Source organism: Neoarius graeffei, chromosome 7 (genome assembly GCF_027579695.1).
Source record: "Neoarius graeffei isolate fNeoGra1 chromosome 7, fNeoGra1.pri, whole genome shotgun sequence".
NCBI classification, from domain to species: domain Eukaryota; kingdom Metazoa; phylum Chordata; class Actinopteri; order Siluriformes; family Ariidae; genus Neoarius; species Neoarius graeffei.
In genome coordinates, this window is record NC_083575.1 from 24,351,053 (window position 1) to 24,368,179 (window position 17,127).

The 17,127-nt window shown below is 44.5% G+C and overlaps 1 protein-coding gene across 3 annotated transcripts; it reads left to right on the forward strand.

Moving 5' to 3' along the window:
* The first annotated feature begins 1,718 nt into the window (after positions 1 to 1,718).
* tnfaip3 (tumor necrosis factor, alpha-induced protein 3) lies at positions 1,719 to 13,595 on the forward strand. Of its 3 annotated transcripts, none has more exons than XM_060925429.1 (9): positions 1,719 to 2,037; positions 3,801 to 4,150; positions 8,025 to 8,215; positions 8,578 to 8,719; positions 8,824 to 8,994; positions 9,079 to 9,259; positions 9,562 to 10,388; positions 10,664 to 10,857; positions 11,682 to 13,595. In XM_060925429.1, exons 2-9 carry the CDS (start codon positions 3,844 to 3,846, stop codon positions 11,943 to 11,945), a joined length of 2,277 nt encoding a protein of 758 aa, XP_060781412.1. In that variant the 5' UTR covers positions 1,719 to 2,037; positions 3,801 to 3,843; the 3' UTR covers positions 11,946 to 13,595. The 3 variants fall into 3 exon arrangements, with proteins under 3 accessions (XP_060781412.1, XP_060781413.1, XP_060781414.1); XM_060925430.1 differs by lacking the exon at positions 1,719 to 2,037 and adding an exon at positions 2,089 to 2,141; XM_060925431.1 differs by lacking the exon at positions 1,719 to 2,037 and adding an exon at positions 3,525 to 3,594.
* The last annotated feature ends 3,532 nt before the right edge of the window (positions 13,596 to 17,127 follow it).

The following is a 17,127-nucleotide window of genomic DNA, read 5'->3' on the forward strand; positions in this document are numbered from 1 at the left end:
AGGCGTTTGTGAACGGTAGAGTAGGACATTTTCATAAATGGTTAAGGTAAAAAAAAGCTAATCTGTCAAATTTTTAAGACAATGAAATCTTCATACATTAATTTTTCCAGATGAGTATAACAAGCTGGACTTTCTTATGAGTCAAATGAAGTTTCTGATTTACACAAGTGCCAAACACATTACAGCACCAACAATACAATCAGTCAGTAATACCAGGACTTTTTTTTTTTTTTTGAGGAGGGGAAAGTTCTCGCAATAGTTTGTGCATAAGTTAATAAAGACATTTTTGTGCTGCATGGTGTGATAGATTGACTCAAAGTTAATGGGACTCAGAGTCAGGTCTGGGGACCCCAAGGGCCTGTGAAGTTATAGCCACATGATTCATGATTTTGTTACATTGGTATAAATCACAATTCACTATGACTGAGATCTTTTTAGCCTGTTTAACTGATCCTTTGATTTGAATGGGTTTAATCCCAACCTTAATAACTCATGAATAACATAGCAGTTGGCCTATACTATATAACAGCTTGGCTCTATAATGTGATTTGTAGGTGAAAAGTTCAGAAATAGAAAGCTCTATATTTCCAATGATACACTAAATGTTAATTTACACAACTGTAAATGTTCATGAAACCTGTTGTGAGTGAGGGGTACTAGGATTTATTTTATACGTCACGGGGTCCTTGACAACAAAAGGTTTGCGAATCTCATCTTATTATCTCTAGCCGCTTTATCCTGTTCTACAGGGTCGCAGGCAAGCTGGAGCCTATCCCAGCTGACTACAGGTGAAAGGCGGGGTACACCCTGGACAAGTCGCCAGGTCATCACAGGGCTGACACATAGACACAGACAACCATTCACACTCACACCTACGGTCAATTTAGAGTCACCAGTTAACCTAACCTGCATGTCTTTGGACTGTGGGGGAAACCGGAGCACCCGGAGGAAACCCACGCAGACAACATGCAAACTCCGCACAGAAAGGCCCTCGCCAGCCACGGGGCTCGAACCCGGACCTTCTTGCTGTGAGGCGACAGCGCTAACCACTACACCACCATGCCGCCAGGTTTGCGAATCCCTGCTGTATATCTCATTGTTATGATCTTGAACTTGAACAATTAATGCAAAAAAAAAAAAAGCTAGAATCAGTCAGTAAAGCCATTTTTGTCAGTCTCTGGAAAACAGGATTTTTGATAATCGGGTAAGAATATAAAATTGGCAGGACTTGTTTTTTTTTTTTTTTCAGCTTGTTGGATAACACCTAAAAACACTAAGTGACAAAACAAGACAGGGCCCAAAGGGTCGTCGGTTCGATTTGAATCTGAGTGGAAGTGCCCTTGAGCCTAACCCTGCCCACTGCTCTGGGTGTGTGTGTGTGTGTGTATGTGTGCTCATTGCTCACTTGTGTGTTCACTGCTTCAGATGGGTTAAATGCAGAGGAGGAATTTCACTGTGCGTGAGTGTACATGTGATAATAAATAAAGATTTAAATTTCAAGCAAGCTTGTGCATTCCTGATTCCTATGTTGGCTTATATTTTTCTATGATTGCAGTGTTTGTATGATAAGTCATCGTATCGTATCGGTTTTGAAATATGACATTTAAAAAGCGAAACTAGGATAACAATAGTAGTCACAGGACACGCCCACAGGCGTCGACAGGCGTGGCTAGGCCTGCGGCGTCATCGCGTCACTGAGTCGACCGTGACGTCATCACGCTGGGCTGAGGGCCGTCGGGGCTGAAGCTGGAGTAATTTGTTGTATGATAGGTTGTGAAAGTGGAAAGTACCGCCTCGGAAACCCCCGTTGGCTTTTCCTTCTTCAGTGGCGCGTTGTGCTTGCTGAGAGCGGAGGCGCTGCGCTGCGCTGTGTGTCCGGGTTTAGGGTTATATGTCTTTATTTTGAGCGCCTGGAATGCGCGCGCGCGCTGCTGCGGGTTTGACGGCGCCATGGAGTGCTAGCGCGCGCGGCTGCTCGGGGCGACGCTGAATCCGGCGGCGTTGGGTTTTGTTGGCGGACAGCGACATATTGAACAGGTAACAGCTGTGTGCTTTGGGTTTTGTTGGCGGACAGCGACATATTGAACAGGTAACAGCTGTGTGCTTTGGGTTTTGTTGGCGGACAGCGACATATTGAACAGGTAACAGCTGTGTGCTTTGGTTCGAGTCTCCTTGCTGCTGTGTGTGTGTGTGTGCTGCTGCAGGGACTCGGGCAGAAGCGGAAATGAGTGCAGCTCGGCTCGCTCGGTGCCGCGGCTCTGACAGCCATTGTTTGCGAAAATGTCCCTGAGTCGGGATTACTGGCAGCGTTGAGGCAGCCGGAGGCCTCCGCTCCTGCCCGAGCGCTGCTCAGTGCGCTGCTCAGTGTGCTGCTCAGTGTTCTCCCATTTTACTGTCACAGGGTTACTTTGTCTCTGACGGCTTTATCGGATGAATTACGTAATTGGAGCGTCAAACGGCACGAGCGCGAAGCCGCATCGCTACAGTGTCTCTCTCTCTGTCTGTTTCTGTCTGTCTCGTGTCTGTCTGTCTGTCTCGTCTGTCTGTCTCCTTCTGTTTGTCTGTCTGTGTCTGTCTCTCTGTCTGTGTCTGTCTCTCTGTGTCTGTCTGTCTCTCTCTCTCTCTCTGTGTCTGTCTCTCTGTGTCTGTCTGTCTCTCTCTCTCTGTGTCTGTCTCTCTCTGTCTGTCTGTCTGTGTCTCTGTGTCTGTCTCTCTGTGTGTCTCTCTGTGTGTCTCTCTGTGTCTGTCTCGTCTGTCTGTCTCGTCTGTTTGTCTTTCTCTTTCTGTCTGTCTGTGTCTGTCTCTCTGTCTGTGTCTGTCTCTCTGTCTGTGTCTGTCTCTCTCTGTGTCTGTCTCTGTCTGTCTGTGTCTCTCTGTGTCTCTCTGTGTCTGTCTCTGTCTGTCTGTGTCTCTCTGTGTCTGTCTCTCTGTGTCTGTCTCTGTCTGTCTGTGTCTCTCTGTGTCTGTCTCTCTGTGTCTGTCTCTGTCTGTCTGTGTCTCTCTGTGTCTGTCTCTGTCTGTCTGTGTCTCTCTGTGTCTGTCTGTCTCTGTCTGTGTCTCTGTGTCTGTCTGTCTCTGTGTCTGTCTGTCTGTCTCTGTGTCTCTCTGTGTCTGTCTGTCTCTGTGTCTGTGTCTCTGTGTCTGTCTGTCTCTGTGTCTCTCTGTGTCTGTGTCTCTGTGTCTGTGTCTCTGTGTCTGTCTCTCTCTGTCTGTGTCTGTCTCTCTGTCTGTGTCTGTGTCTCTCTGTCTGTGTCTGTCTCTCTGTCTGTGTCTCTCTGTCTGTGTCTGTCTCTCTCTGTCTGTGTCTGTCTCTCTCTGTCTGTGTCTGTCTCTCTGTCTGTGTCTGTGTCTCTCTGTCTGTGTCTGTCTCTCTCTGTTTGTGTCTGTGTCTCTCTCTGTCTGTCTCTGTCTGTCTGTCTCTCTCTCTCTCTCTCTCTCTCCCTCTGTCTCCATTGTGCCTGTGTGTGCTCTGACAGACAACACTCCCCCGCATGTGTTTTTATTGTCTCTTTAACTGGTGAATTTGTACCAAGAGGAATCTTTTCACCGAGTTGTCCTCAGACAAGTCGGGCCTAAGTGGTGCGCCTTTTGTAGGTAGGTCTCAGGACTTTGTCCCTCACTTCATACCTGATGATCGACTCTACACTAACTTATTACAAAGAAACGCACTTCGCCATCTCATTCACATGAGTGTCCAAGAACAGGTTGGGTCTTTATGAATCAGGATGATGACTGGTCAAACACATCAGCCTGGCCATTATCGAAACAAAACCCTTTTGTGTTTTGTCTTTTTCCCACAGAGCTAAACTGGTTTCCTGCTCGCTCCTTTCCCAAGACAACACAATGTCACAGGGCCAAAACTTCCTGCCCAAGTTCCTGTTTGTCAGTAACCTCTTGAAGGCCATGAAGATCCGCGAGCGCGTGCCCCATGATGTCGTAAAGCCATCAGCCAGTGGCGGTCTGCTTCACCATCTTCGCGGCATGCACCGCTACACACTGGAAATGATCCGGATGAGCCAGTTCCCGCAGGCCTTCCGCGAGATCATCCAGTCAGCCATCTTGGACCGGGCTATGCAGACCTCACTGGAGCAGGAGAAGAGGCTCAACTGGTGCCGTGAGGTCAAGAAGCTGGTGCCGCTCCGGACAAATGGTAACGCCATCCTTCCTTTCTTTCTTTGGTTGGCCTTGATTTGTTTGCTGTAATGGATGGATTGTCTTGGATATAGTGTTTGTTTGCTACCAGCCAATGAAATTATTCATTTTACTGCACAGTAATTACTCAGTACTTAACTTTACAATTGTAGTTTGTCTGTGAAAGACAAAAAGGCCAAACGATGACAATTTTAATGACTTCCTTCGAAGAAGAATCGATTTCTAAATCATGAAGAAGTTTTCTCAGAACAGCAGGATGTAATGTTGGCCTGTTTTTGATGGACAGATGAGGCCTAGTTGTTGACCGTTACATGGTTTTTGTTGTGTTGTGGGTTTAAAAAAAAAAAAAAATTCTGTTTTTAAGTTTTGTCTGAGGTAAATGTTGTTCAGTTCAAGAGCGTCTCGTTGAAGCTGTGAATGGAAACATTCTGAACCTCTGGTAAGAACTGGGGCAAGATCAAAGAGTTAGTTAATAGTCGTGGAAAGCTGCCTTTCTTCTGCTGCATGAGCATATCAGAACTGACGGGAAAATCCTAAACTGTCACAGTGACGTCCCACTGCCATCCCTCTTCATTCTTTGGTGAGATTTGATCTAGGGGTCTTTCCTGGCTCATTATTCAGAGTGAGGTCTTTATGAGCTAAACACATTCACTGTTAACCCAAGGTCAGACGACATGACATGACTAACACTGGATAAGTCATGCTTCAACCCCAGTCTTTGGAGTTCTTCGTCGTTTTCCTCCATTTTGCTGTACTGTAATCTTATCTTAAGACCACCTGAAGAAAAGTATGTGTCAAGAAAGCATGTTTAGCCATTAGTATGGCATTTGAAATGTGGTTGGGCATAGAAAGCAAGGATGCTTGTTTATTTAGAGTTTCTTTACTTTCTGGCTGCCTTTTTTTTTTTTGTGCTTCCTTTTGTAGTTTTGTTTATTTTAGTTGACATTTCTGGTCTGGTTTATGGTTGTTGCGATTTGTCCTTCACGCTGTCGTATAGTGAGACCAGTTTTGACCCAACCCAGCCTTTCACAGAATCCAGGTTTTGAATGTTGTCGATTCTGAAGGTTCTGTTCTGCGCCTGGCTTCTTATTCGTAGAATTAATCCCATCAGATGACACTGGGACAAGGGCGAGGACAGCAGGACAGTCCACGCCGGCAGCCACAAGGCTGACTCATTTTGCTTTGCGTCCATGTTCAGAAGCTGAGGCTGAAATAATGATCCATGCTGATAAGGATGTGGTCTGGGTATTTCCAAAATGTCCACTCCGTATGTTTCATATCAGTTTTCCTTTTTCACGAGGCGTCATTCATTCATTCAGATGCTGAATAACCATGTATGGGTAGTTTTATAGGGGTATTTGGATGCGGTGTTTATGACAGAAGTGGCAACGTGACGACGGTCATAAAGAGGAGATTATTTTATAGTTGTGCACTGTGTAACACATTAATGTTATTGGTAATGTAAAATCATCCCAGATTGAGTTGCTAGCCACGGAGAACAACTCTCAAACTGAGAGGAAAGTTTTTGTTTTGTGTGTGTTTTGCCCTTGAGCTATAGAAAGAGTTCAGAAATATTCTAAAATTAGAAAAGGAAACTAGGCAGTTTCTCAACATGCCTTATTAGGGTGGAACACTTCTTCTTCTATGACGATATGTTTTAATGAAGCCCACTAAACCTTAGTTTAGAAATTTAACTTTAATTAACCATTTAACAACTAAAACTGAATGATTTTTTAAAAAGAAAGGCTCACTAGTTTGGCCAGAAAGCACTCTGTTTTGTTCCTTGCTTGGGTTGGATGTCTGTACAGACTTTACATTACATTTAGTAGACGTTCTTAATCAGAGCAACGTCCAGCAAGTGTAAAAATCAGGCACACAAAGCGCTGAACTTCTAGACAAGCAAGTTCTAGCGCCGACTGAACACGTGACCAAAATAACACCTGGTGTAATATTCTGTTGAAGCACCAATACTCAGTAAACAGCCAGGGAAACAAACCAGCTGTACAAATGAACTGACAAAGTGCAACTAAATATAAAAATAAAACTCCAGTACCCAGCCTGGGTTGGTCTAGAGTAGACTGATGTTGTACACAGTGGTCATGGATTTGAAAAGAACCCAAGGAGGCTCCTATTGTGATATTGGAAGTTTAGCGAGCGAGCACACATTCCTGTTGAATAAAGTCCCTCCCCTTTGGAAAGTCCAGTCAGTCTGATGTCTCAAGAGCTGAGCAGGGGAAGAAAAAGCTGCAGTGGCGGCCTCACGGCACTTAATCAGAGCAAATCGCTTGCAGGGGAATTTCCTCGCTGTTGTTATATAGCCTTGTTTTAGAACAGCTTGTTACTAGGACCCACACCAGTTGCACAACCTCGAAAAAACCCAGAGTCCTTCAACGGAATCTATTTTTTTTGTTAATAGGAGTGTAATGTAATGTATGGAATTATGTGGTAAACAAAAGTGGTGTTTTAAAAAAAAAAAAGCCTGTTTCATATTTTAAGTTCTTCAAAGTCGCCAGCGTTTATCTCTGATACTTTGCACACTGTTGGCGTTTTCTTAAACAGCTTTATGACGTAGTCACCTGGAAGGCTTTTCAGTTCATAGGTATACCTCGTCAAAAGTTAATTAGTGCAATTTCATGCCGCCTTAATGCGTTTGAGATCAAACAGTAAATAATAAAAATACAGTCCACAACTGTAGTAATGACAAACGACGTCTGTCATTTTGACTGGTACCGTATATGACCTTTAACCAGGCCACTTGAGTTAGTTCTGTAACAAGGTTCGTATTCTCAGTCAAGCGTACGTCATTGGAACTGCAAGACTCTGTCAAATTTATAACATTAGAATATTTATAATCACGATCGTGATAAGTTATACGGTAGATTGCATGTTTGTGGATTTTTTTTTTTTAAGTCTGTTCTGGATGTTGCGCCGGTGATGATTTTTTTTTTTTTATTGTATGAAATGATTACCCAACAAATTAACATCATATGATTCTTAACCTAATTGCGTGTCACGGTTTTATTCAGGGCAGCTCATGTGTTTTTAGCAAATCCAGTGCCAGGCCTAACAGACCAGTCCATCGGCTTTATGGATTACACATAGCTTTTTCTGCTATAGGTGCTATGTGACAAGCGTCGTTTTCTGTACTTTTTAAGATTTCTCTAAGGCTTATTTCCTCTTTTAAAAGCTATAAGGCCGTCTGTAATGGATCACTCTTCACCATTTTAGCAGCGCGTCGGAAATTCCCCAGTTCTTTTTTCGTCACACTGCCTGACTAAAGACCTAACCATATCTCTTATGGCACCAAAGTTCTTTTTTAGCAGCCCAAAGCGCACAGCTATCTGCTATACCCTATATAACTAGAGAACATATTTATTTCTCTCTTGGCTTTTAGTCTTTGGGGTTTTTTTTTTTGTTAAAGGAAAAAAATACCCTTTTGGGCTTGTGGAGGCGTCCTAGAAAAATGAGCGTTCAAACCGGAACTGCAAGTCAGTCTGCAGCGCATGCACTCAACTCTGCCCTTTTTGCTCCCTTTTGATTCTTGTCAGATCAAACTTAAGTTTATTGTGGGTTTTTTGTTTGTTTGTTTGTTTGTTTGTTTGTTTGTTTGTTTGTTTTTTGTGCAGTTCTGATGGAAGGGTGTGAATTCTGAAATGTCTAGTGTTTTTTTTTTTTTAATTATCATTATTATTATTTTTTAAAGATTTATAACCACTCCTAAGGCACCAGCCCTAATAAATCATGCATGATTTATGAGATGCATGATTGCATTTGTAAACTTTAGTGTTTGTGTTTTTAAAAGCTGCCTCGTCGACCCATGTTTGTACTTCAGGCAAATAATTCAAGTCACGCTCTTTATTTGTTTTGTCTAGGTGATGGGAATTGCCTGCTCCATGCAGCTTCACAGTACATGCTGGGTGTCCAGGACACAGACCTAGTCCTGCGTAAGGCCCTTTACGCCGTGCTCAAAGAGACAGACGCCAGTAATTTCAGAGCACGTTTTCAAACAGAGCTGCTCCACTCCCAAGAGTTCACCCAGACCGGCCTGCGCTACAGCACCAAGGTGATTGCATGCATACATACATACATACATACACACTACTACAAAATACTTGCCAAATGCCAAGCCACGGAAATGTAACAGTGGACAGAATGGAGGTTTGTGGTTTGTCCTCGAGACCTGGTGATCTTAAAATGTGAAAGAGAAAGCATTTGGCTCTTAGCCACTTGATTTATCAAAGATGGGGGAAAAAAAGCTCCAGTTTGTCTACCTGCTCGTGAGCTCACTGCCTTTTTTTTTTAAATTAATTAATTTTTTTAAAATGGTAAATCTGACTCGGGGCATGCCTGGGGTTTCAGATTCCTCCAGCATTGGAATTGCAGGTCATGCGATTTTATTTATTTTAAATTCCTTTTGTATTTCAGAATTGGGAAGAGGAATGGGAGAAGATAGTCGATATGGCGTCTCCTGTAGCCAGCAGCAACGGTCTCCAGTTTGACTCCCTGGAAGACATCCACATCTTCGTGCTGTCAAATATCCTGCGCAGGCCAATTATTGTAATCGCAGGTGTGGTTACCGTGTCTAAAGAATTTGATGTTTACGTATCAATTTGTTAACGCGCCTCTCGGCTTGCGCGCAGCAACTTAAACTCGCTTTTTCACTTTCCACAGATCAAGTGCTGAGGAGTATGAAGTCCGGTTCCTCTTTTTCACCCCTCAATGTAGGAGGTATTTACCTGCCTCTTCACTGGCCTCCAGGAGAGTGCTACAAGTATCCCATAGTGCTCGGCTATGACTCCCAACACTTTGCCCCCCTGATCACAATCAAAGACAGCGGCCCAGGTACCGCTCAGACTTGATTAACCTTTTTTGCTTGTTTATTTTATGTTTTTTTTTTTTTTAATGACATCCCGTTCTGTCTTTCAGAGTTTCGAGCCCTACCGTTGATCAATCCAGGAAGGGGAGGCTTTGAGGAGCTGCGCATCCACTTCTTAACAGAGAAGGAGCAGCAACAGAAAGAGAGGCTGCTAAATGAATATCTGATACTCATGGAGATTCCAGTCATTGGCCTGGGTTATGACCCCACACAGATGATCAGGGCAGCCCGGTATGAACCACATAAGCATGATTTTTGATTTCATTAGACTTGTAGATTTTGAGTCAGCTCAAGATGTAACCTGCTGTTGCAGTTGAGGTTCTGTGCTAGTGACTGGAAGGTTGTGAGTTTAAATCCTCCCACTGCTGAAATGTAAAGCCCTTTTCCAAGAGAAACAGCATTAATAAGTAAAAGATATATATTTTTGTTGAATTGGTTTGGTGCCTGGGTCGTGTCCTCTTAACCACGTGTACATGACCGTTAGCTCGCTGCTCGAATGGTCTAATAAAGACTGTGCCTCATTTCCCCATCAGCCTCGACGAGGGCAATCTGCCTGAGGACATGAACCTGATGGAAGACTACCTACAGCTGGTGAATCACGAGTACAAGCGGTGGCAGGAGGACAAAGATGCACTGTGGGCACCCACATCACAGCAGGCACCGCCGCCCTTCTCTGTCTCACAGCTGTCACTGATAGAGATCCGTTGTGCGACGCCGCGCTGCACCTTCTACGTCTCGGTGGACACGCAGCCACACTGCCACCAGTGCTTTGAAAAACGGCGCGCCAGCGGTAAGCACGAGGCCGTCACCAGCCGTCCGAATCGAACCAACCATGCCAACGCGCCATCCGAGCCAACGATCCCGAGCCCACGCTCGGCACCGCCGACCGCACCCAGCCTGAGCCTGTACAGCGAGACGCACGCCATGAAGTGCAAGACGCCTGGCTGTCTCTTCACACTCAGTGTAGAGCATGACGGCTTGTGTGAACGCTGCTTCAATGCCCGCCAGGCGGGTAACGGGCAGCCCCAAGGCCCTGCCCATGCCTGGGGACACGCTCAGTGGGGACCGAGCGCACGAGATCGAGAAAAAGATAGAGAAAGAGATGCAGAGCACTGCAGCGCGTGTCGCCAGGAAGCCTTTCGGACATTCAACGGCCTTTGTCCACCCTGCATGCAGAGGAGTGCTGTCGCCCAGCAGCAGGAGCCCAGAATGGACATACCGGAACGCCCTGGTACCACTGGGCACACATGGCACACACAGACAGCGCGCCAGTGCAAACGCTCAGGCTGCCAGTTCTTCGGCACAGCTGAGAAGTTAGGATTCTGTACCATTTGTTATGTGGACTATCAGACCAATCACCGTAAGTGAGGACACACACATACACTCTCTGCTCTCTTTGAGAGACGACAAATCTTAACCCTGGTAGCGTAATCATGCCACTTGTGCCTACGAAGTAGTTTTAGTTTCACTCCAAAGTTAAGAGTTTTTGAAAAGACCAAGAGGCATCAGTGTCTTTTTTTTTTTTTTTCTCTCCACAGCACCCATAGCTAACACGTGCACTATAACAGCATATTTTTTAGCAAACACACAATAGCATGAGAGTAATTTATGTCCTGGTGTTGCTGTTAATCACAGAGGCAGCTCCAGCAGTGGTGCAGCCCAGACATACGTCAGAGGCGGGTTTTCAGAACGTGCGGTGTCGCGGGCAGGGCTGCGGCGCCATGGGCAAAGCCATGCTCGAGGGCTACTGCAACAAGTGCTACGTGAAGGAGCAGAGCGCCAGACTGACTGAAGCTGCAAGCAGAGGCTCCACTTCTCCTCCAGTCTTGGTGAGTTGCTCTGCTCTGTATCACTCCTCAGTGACGACATGTAATGAAGTATTTACACCAAGCAGTGTTAAAGGAGAACTGAAGGCAAATTTTTTTTTTTTTTATTCTCAAAATTCCATTTCTCATTTTATTAAATATCGGAATGCATTTTCGATCGCTATTTTGTCGCTGCTATAGCAAGTCGTGAGTGTTTGAAATATGCTCTGTAATATATCAGTCCATACGTCAAAGCAACGGCCGTAAACGAGATTCATCGAGACCTGTGCGAGACATCGTAGGACGGAAGTAAAACGTACAGCAGAAATCAAAGCGACCGACATCTGCCAATGTTGTCAAAAGACGCGCGCGCCCTCTTTCGAATGCTGACGTAATCAAGGCGGAAGTTTTGTTTGTTTCGACAGCAATCAGGAAAGTTTGAAAAAAGTTGGCAGTAATCGTCATTTAAACTCGTTTTTGTGCAATATTTCGTTTGGAAAACAGTTTTCAAAATGGCGGCACTGACACCTGGCTGACACGTCACGTTTCGAAGTCTCGCACAAGTCTGGTGAAGATCGTACGGATAAGCGACGCCCGCCGTGGACCAAACGAACCAAATTCAACACGGCTAAAAACCGAATAGACCGATAAATATATTTAATTGCAATTAGTTGCCAATACGAGTCACGATATAAGGTTACTAAAACCGAAAATGGAATTGAATAACACGTTAATTAAGAAATCAAGTTTAAAAATGATGTCAGTTCTCCTTTAATTCAAAGCGTGTTTTATCTGTCTGTTCAAATCATAACACGCCTTCTTATTTCTTTGTTTGGTTTTGCTCCCAGCGAGTGCCCAAATTGCGTCCAATGGCGACACTCGGACAGGTCCAGTGCCGGCGCAGTGGCTGTAAGAACGTCTCGCCTGGCTGCACAGACTTGTGTCCGGACTGCCTGAATCGTGGCGGGCAGCGTGAGGGTCGTCGCGCCCACGCACCCAAAGAGAAGAGCAAGCAGCGTTGCAGGACACAAGGCTGCGATCATTACGCCAACCAGGAAAAACAAGGCTACTGCAACGAGTGTGACCACTTCAAGCAGATATACCGGGGCTGACGCTTATCAGTTTCCTTTTCCAAAGAGGGGACTAGAATCTTTGCACGCTGTCATGTGTGAATCCTCTTCTCCATGGAATCCCACAGCTAACTGAGCCACCTGTTTTTGGGTGCTAGCAGTGGTGTAACACTGGCGATTTACCTCTCAAGCAAAGTTTTGATCTCTTTTTTTTTTTTTTTTTTTTCTATGTGAATAAGACTGAGATGGGGTTGTTGATATAAAGAAACTGATGATACACTGGCATCCAGTTGCATACATCTGTGCTATCTGTGATTTCTATCCAACAGGGTAATAAGATTGTAAACAGTTTGTACATTGCTGAGAAAGTTTTGGGGGGTGGGGGTGGGCGGCGGCAGCTGCATCTTCAAAAGATTTCTTTCCAATGGTAAGTTTAAAAACGGTGAAATTTGACCAAAGTAACTTCCAGACTAATTATGACGCCCAAGTTGATGTGCATTGCAGTAAGCCAGTGGGGCCTGTAAGAAATGCGTACAGGAGGCAGAGCTACAGGGTTTCAGAGGTCTCAGAAAACCAGTTTATTTCTTACAATGTAGGTTAAGTGCCAATGAGTGTTTGCAAAGCAGAGCTCCACTTTTATTTTCTGCTGCACCATTTGATGTCTGCTGCCAAAATAGACCTGTTGCCTTTGAGATTTTTTTTTTTTAATTATTTTTAATTTATTTTTCTCATCGTCATTGCTCCCTTTTTGTGGCCTGCTCACGCTTGAAATTATTCACCTGATTTCGCCTTGCTGGACTTCGTTTGGTCTGTTTGCGTTTACTAGCTATGGCACTAGGTGATGTTGGATGCATTCTAACATTTTCCCATAGATAAAAAAAAGAAATTCCAAAGTGCAATAAAAACAGGTTCTCCATTACGACTTAAACAAACACACACACACGCTCGCTCGTGAAGAGGCTAGCCACATCAAAGTGCAACAAGTGTCAACGAGGAAGAATCGTGCATGCCGTGACAGGATGGACTCCTTTATTAAAAAAAAAACCACACCAATCCGAAAGTAAACACACCTGTGTGTTGTGTACATCCTCTTTTAGAATTGTGCGTAACGCAGGTTTTTTTCTCTACAAAGGAGCTTACTTCTCTCGACTTTGACTTTACTTCTGCTACCTTCACATGATGCCTGTATTGCATACGTTCGGTATGCAAAAACCTGTCCATTTGACTATTGCTCCTAATGCTTGCATAGACGTAAACTTGGAAAAAGTCGCTGCCTAGTTTGGCATCACTGAGAAACAAACACGTGCATAAGGCATTTCCATTCTGACAGCGAATCTAGTGGTGATGTACAAGAATTAGAAATGCAGACGTGTGCTTTAGTCAAAAGACACATTTGAGAACAATTCGATCCCGTCGTTAGTAGAAATTGTGTTGGTTCTTCAACTACTGAATCTGAAGTCACTTCAGATCATCAATTTGCACAGAATGTAATAAGCTGCTCTGGAATTAGTTGAGGTATTTCTGACTTCTGACATAGTTACATTCCAACTGTAGACCTAGTTTAAAAAAAAAAAAAAAAGACCTTTTTTTTTTTCCTTTGTGGGTAAGGGGAATGTGTTTGGTATTTATTCACAATAAACATTATCTGTATTGTGTTAATAATTATTTATATGTTGTTCTGGAATAAATTATTTTTAATAGGAAAAGTTAAACTGGTTTGGTGTTTCTGTCTTTCTGTGTGTGTGTGTGTTTAAAGATAGTAAGAATGAGTCCTAAATGGCTCCTCAGCCTCACGCTCTGCACATCTCATCTCATCTCATTATCTCTAGCCGCTTTATCCTTCTACAGGGTCGCAGGCAAGCTGGAGCCTATCCCAGCTGACTACGGGCGAAAGGCGGGGTACACCCTGGACAAGTCGCCAGGTCATCACAGGGCTGACACATAGACACAGACAACCATTCACACTCACATTCACACCTACGGTCAATTTAGAGTCACCAGTTAACCTAACCTGCATGTCTTTGGACTGTGGGGGAAACCGGAGCACCCGGAGGAAACCCACGCGGACACGGGGAGAACATGCAAACTCCGCACAGAAAGGCCCTCGCCGGCCCCGGGGCTCGAACCCAGGACCTTCTTGCTGTGAGGCGACAGCGCTAACCACTACACCACCGTGCCGCCCACGCTCTGCACATGCGCACTAAATTTGGTTAGGACTCCTACACCCTTTGTAGTGCACTACATACCTCATTTGGTCTACAGCCTTTAGCACCCATTTAACAGGCCATAATCAGTCAGCTGAACACCGTCTCTCCTTTCCAGTGAGGTGAGAACTATGATAAAGGCTATAGAGAAGTGATACTTATGAATAGGTTTCGCTATTAGGTTTACAGTAAAGTGCTCAAAAATGTCATGAGCGCTGACGGTAATTTGCTATAATGTTTTAGATATTGTGTAAAGCACCGGTACAGAAAGGCAAAGGAAGTCGACGCATAGTTGAAGTTGAAACACAGAAACTATGCCATTTGTCTGAGGAAGTTTTGTAACCACGAATTACAACACGTCATTTGTGAGTTGTTTTTTTTTTTTCTCTCTCTCTCTCTTCCTCACTGTGTCCGGTATTTTTGTCGGTAATTTTTTTTTGTCACTCTTTCGAATAATTCGGTTGTGAAAGTCAGCCCACACGGGCTTGTGTGTGATGGTAGGCGGAGCAGCATCAGCATCAGCATCAACCCCCTAACCACTTACTCACTGCTGGATGGAAAGCAGCTCAGAGGGAGGGGGCATTCAGAGGAGGTGGGGGGAAGAACCGCCGCATGCGTGGGTGCCACACCTACCACTTGCCCACCACGTGCCTCGCAATCAGTGGGGATGTCTGAAAATAGCACAGCCACACAAAGATAAGCTAACATTACATCTCTGCTTTATCTTAAGGACCTTCTGGTTTCCATAATAATAATAATGGAAACATTTTCATTACAGACACACAACACATTTATTTCAGTAGCCATTATATTTTATATGTATATTTATTATTGAATTGTTTGTTTTGTGGGGAATTTTACTTTGAACTTTGAAACCGTCACCTTTAGGAAGTGCCTAGGGAAGGTGGGAGGGGATTGATGAACACGTAGTTTTTCAACTATATTGGATTTTCTTTGTTTGACAAACAGTTTTTGTTTAATTTTGTTGTTTTTTTTTTTTTTTTTTTGGGGGGGGGGGGGGGGAGGGCTTGAGGTTTTTTTTTTTTTTAACTATTTTGGATCCATAATATTTTATTTGTAATAAAATCACAAAACTCAACATTATTCAAACTCCCCTGGAATCATTTTTACCTCCGCCAACTTTGTTGGAGGATTTATGTTTTCGCCTTTGTTTGTCTGTCTGTCTGTCTGTCTGTCTGTTCCCAACATAACTCAAAAAATAGTGAATGGATTTCGATGAAATTTTGAGGAATGGTGGGCCATGGAACAAGTTGATTAGATTTTGATGCAAATCTGAATCTGTCAAGTCAGTTTATTTGTATAGCGCTTTCAACAACAGACAGACATTGTCGCAAAGCAGCTTTACAGAAAATTAAAGACTTTAAACATGAGATAATTGTCTCATCTCATCTCATTATCTCTAGCCGCTTTATCCTGTTCTACAGGGTTGCAGGCAAGCTGGATCCTATCCCAGCTGACTACGGGCGAAAGGCGGGGTACACCCTGGACAAGTCGCCAGGTCATCACAGGGCTGACACATAGACACAGACAACCATTCACACTCACATTCACACCTACGGTCAATTTAGAGTCACCAGTTAACCTAACCTGCATGTCTTTGGACTGTGGGGGAAACCGGAGCACCCGGAGGAAACCCGGGTGGACACGGGGAGAACATGCAAACTCCGCACAGAAAGGCCCTCGCCGGCCCCAGGGCTCGAACCCGGACCTTCTTGCTGTGAGGTGACAGTGCTAACCACTACACCACCGTGCCGCCCTGAGATAATTGTATCCCTAAGAAATTTATATATCCCTGATGAGCAAGCCTGTGGCAAAGAAAAACTCCCTCAGACGACATGAGGAAGAAACCTTGAAAGGAACCAGACTCAAAAGGGAACCCATCCTCATCTGGGTGATAACCAGAGGGGAACCATCAGGGCCTTCTACGCCTTCAGAGAAGGCCCAAACATATCAGGGTTTCAAATGTTATATTTAATTTTTTTCATTCTTTAATTGCTTTCATTCTTTCCTCATTTCATTATAATTATTCTCGTCTAATTTGGCCTCATTTTCTATCAAATTTGCTTCAGAAATGAAAGCGTTCCTGTCCTGAAACCATTAAAATCGAGTTATCTAATGAGATTTTTTGTTGTTGTTGTTTCTAGGCTGAGAAGAGTTTAGAGCTGACTCACTCATTGGTTAGGACTTCATCGTTGGGACAGAAGGACATGGGACGGGACAGAAGGCTCACAGTGGCTTTTCATATCCTTGTGGAACATTCTGTTAGAAGACCATAACCCAATCGAGAGCAAGAATTTAAAATCTTAACAGAAAAGGAATTGTCCTTTGTCAACAGATGTGTTCCCTTTGTGTATCTTTCCCAACATTTAGGGGTTTTGCAAGGACAGAGTCCATCCATCCATTATCTGTAGCCGCTTTATCCTGTCCTACAGGGTCACAGGCAAGCTGGAGCCTATCCCAGCTGACTACGGGCAAAAGGCGGGGTACACCCTGGACAAGTCGCCAGGTCATCACAAGGCTGACACATAGACACAGACAACCATTCACACTCACATTCACACCTACGGTCAATTTAGAGTCACCAGTTAACCTAACCTGCATGTCTTTGGACTGTGGGGGAAACCGGAGCACCCGGAGGAAACCCACGCGGACACGGGGAGAACATGCAAACGCCGCACAGAAACGCCCTTGTTGGCCGCTGGGCTCAAACCCAGGACCTTCTTGCTGTGAGGCGATAATGTTAACAACTACACCACCATGCTGCCCCAAGGATAGAGTCATTATTGCTAATCTCTTCCCACACACTACATACATATGCACACACTGCTGGGTTCATGAACAGGTCATGAACCCCTACCACACATAACAGACAACAGACAGTGGGAAAGCATCCAAAACTACACGTACACATACACTAACCTGAGATCAAGACCCTGGAGCAGTGAGCACCACTATGTCACCAATGAAAGTGTGACACACTGTGTTGATGCAAATAGATG

What these genes read in the sequence shown, in the direction of transcription:
- tnfaip3 (XM_060925429.1), top strand. Translation starts at nt 3,844, where the DNA reads ATGTCACAGGGCCAAAACTTCCTGCCCAAGTTCCTGTTTGTCAGTAAC. An exon ending in GGTGCCGCTCCGGACAAATG is followed by an intron (nt 4,151 to 8,024) that starts GTAACGCCATCC and finishes TGTTTTGTCTAG; the next exon opens with GTGATGGGAATTGCCTGCTC. An exon ending in GCCAATTATTGTAATCGCAG is followed by an intron (nt 8,720 to 8,823) that starts GTGTGGTTACCG and finishes CACTTTCCACAG; the next exon opens with ATCAAGTGCTGAGGAGTATG.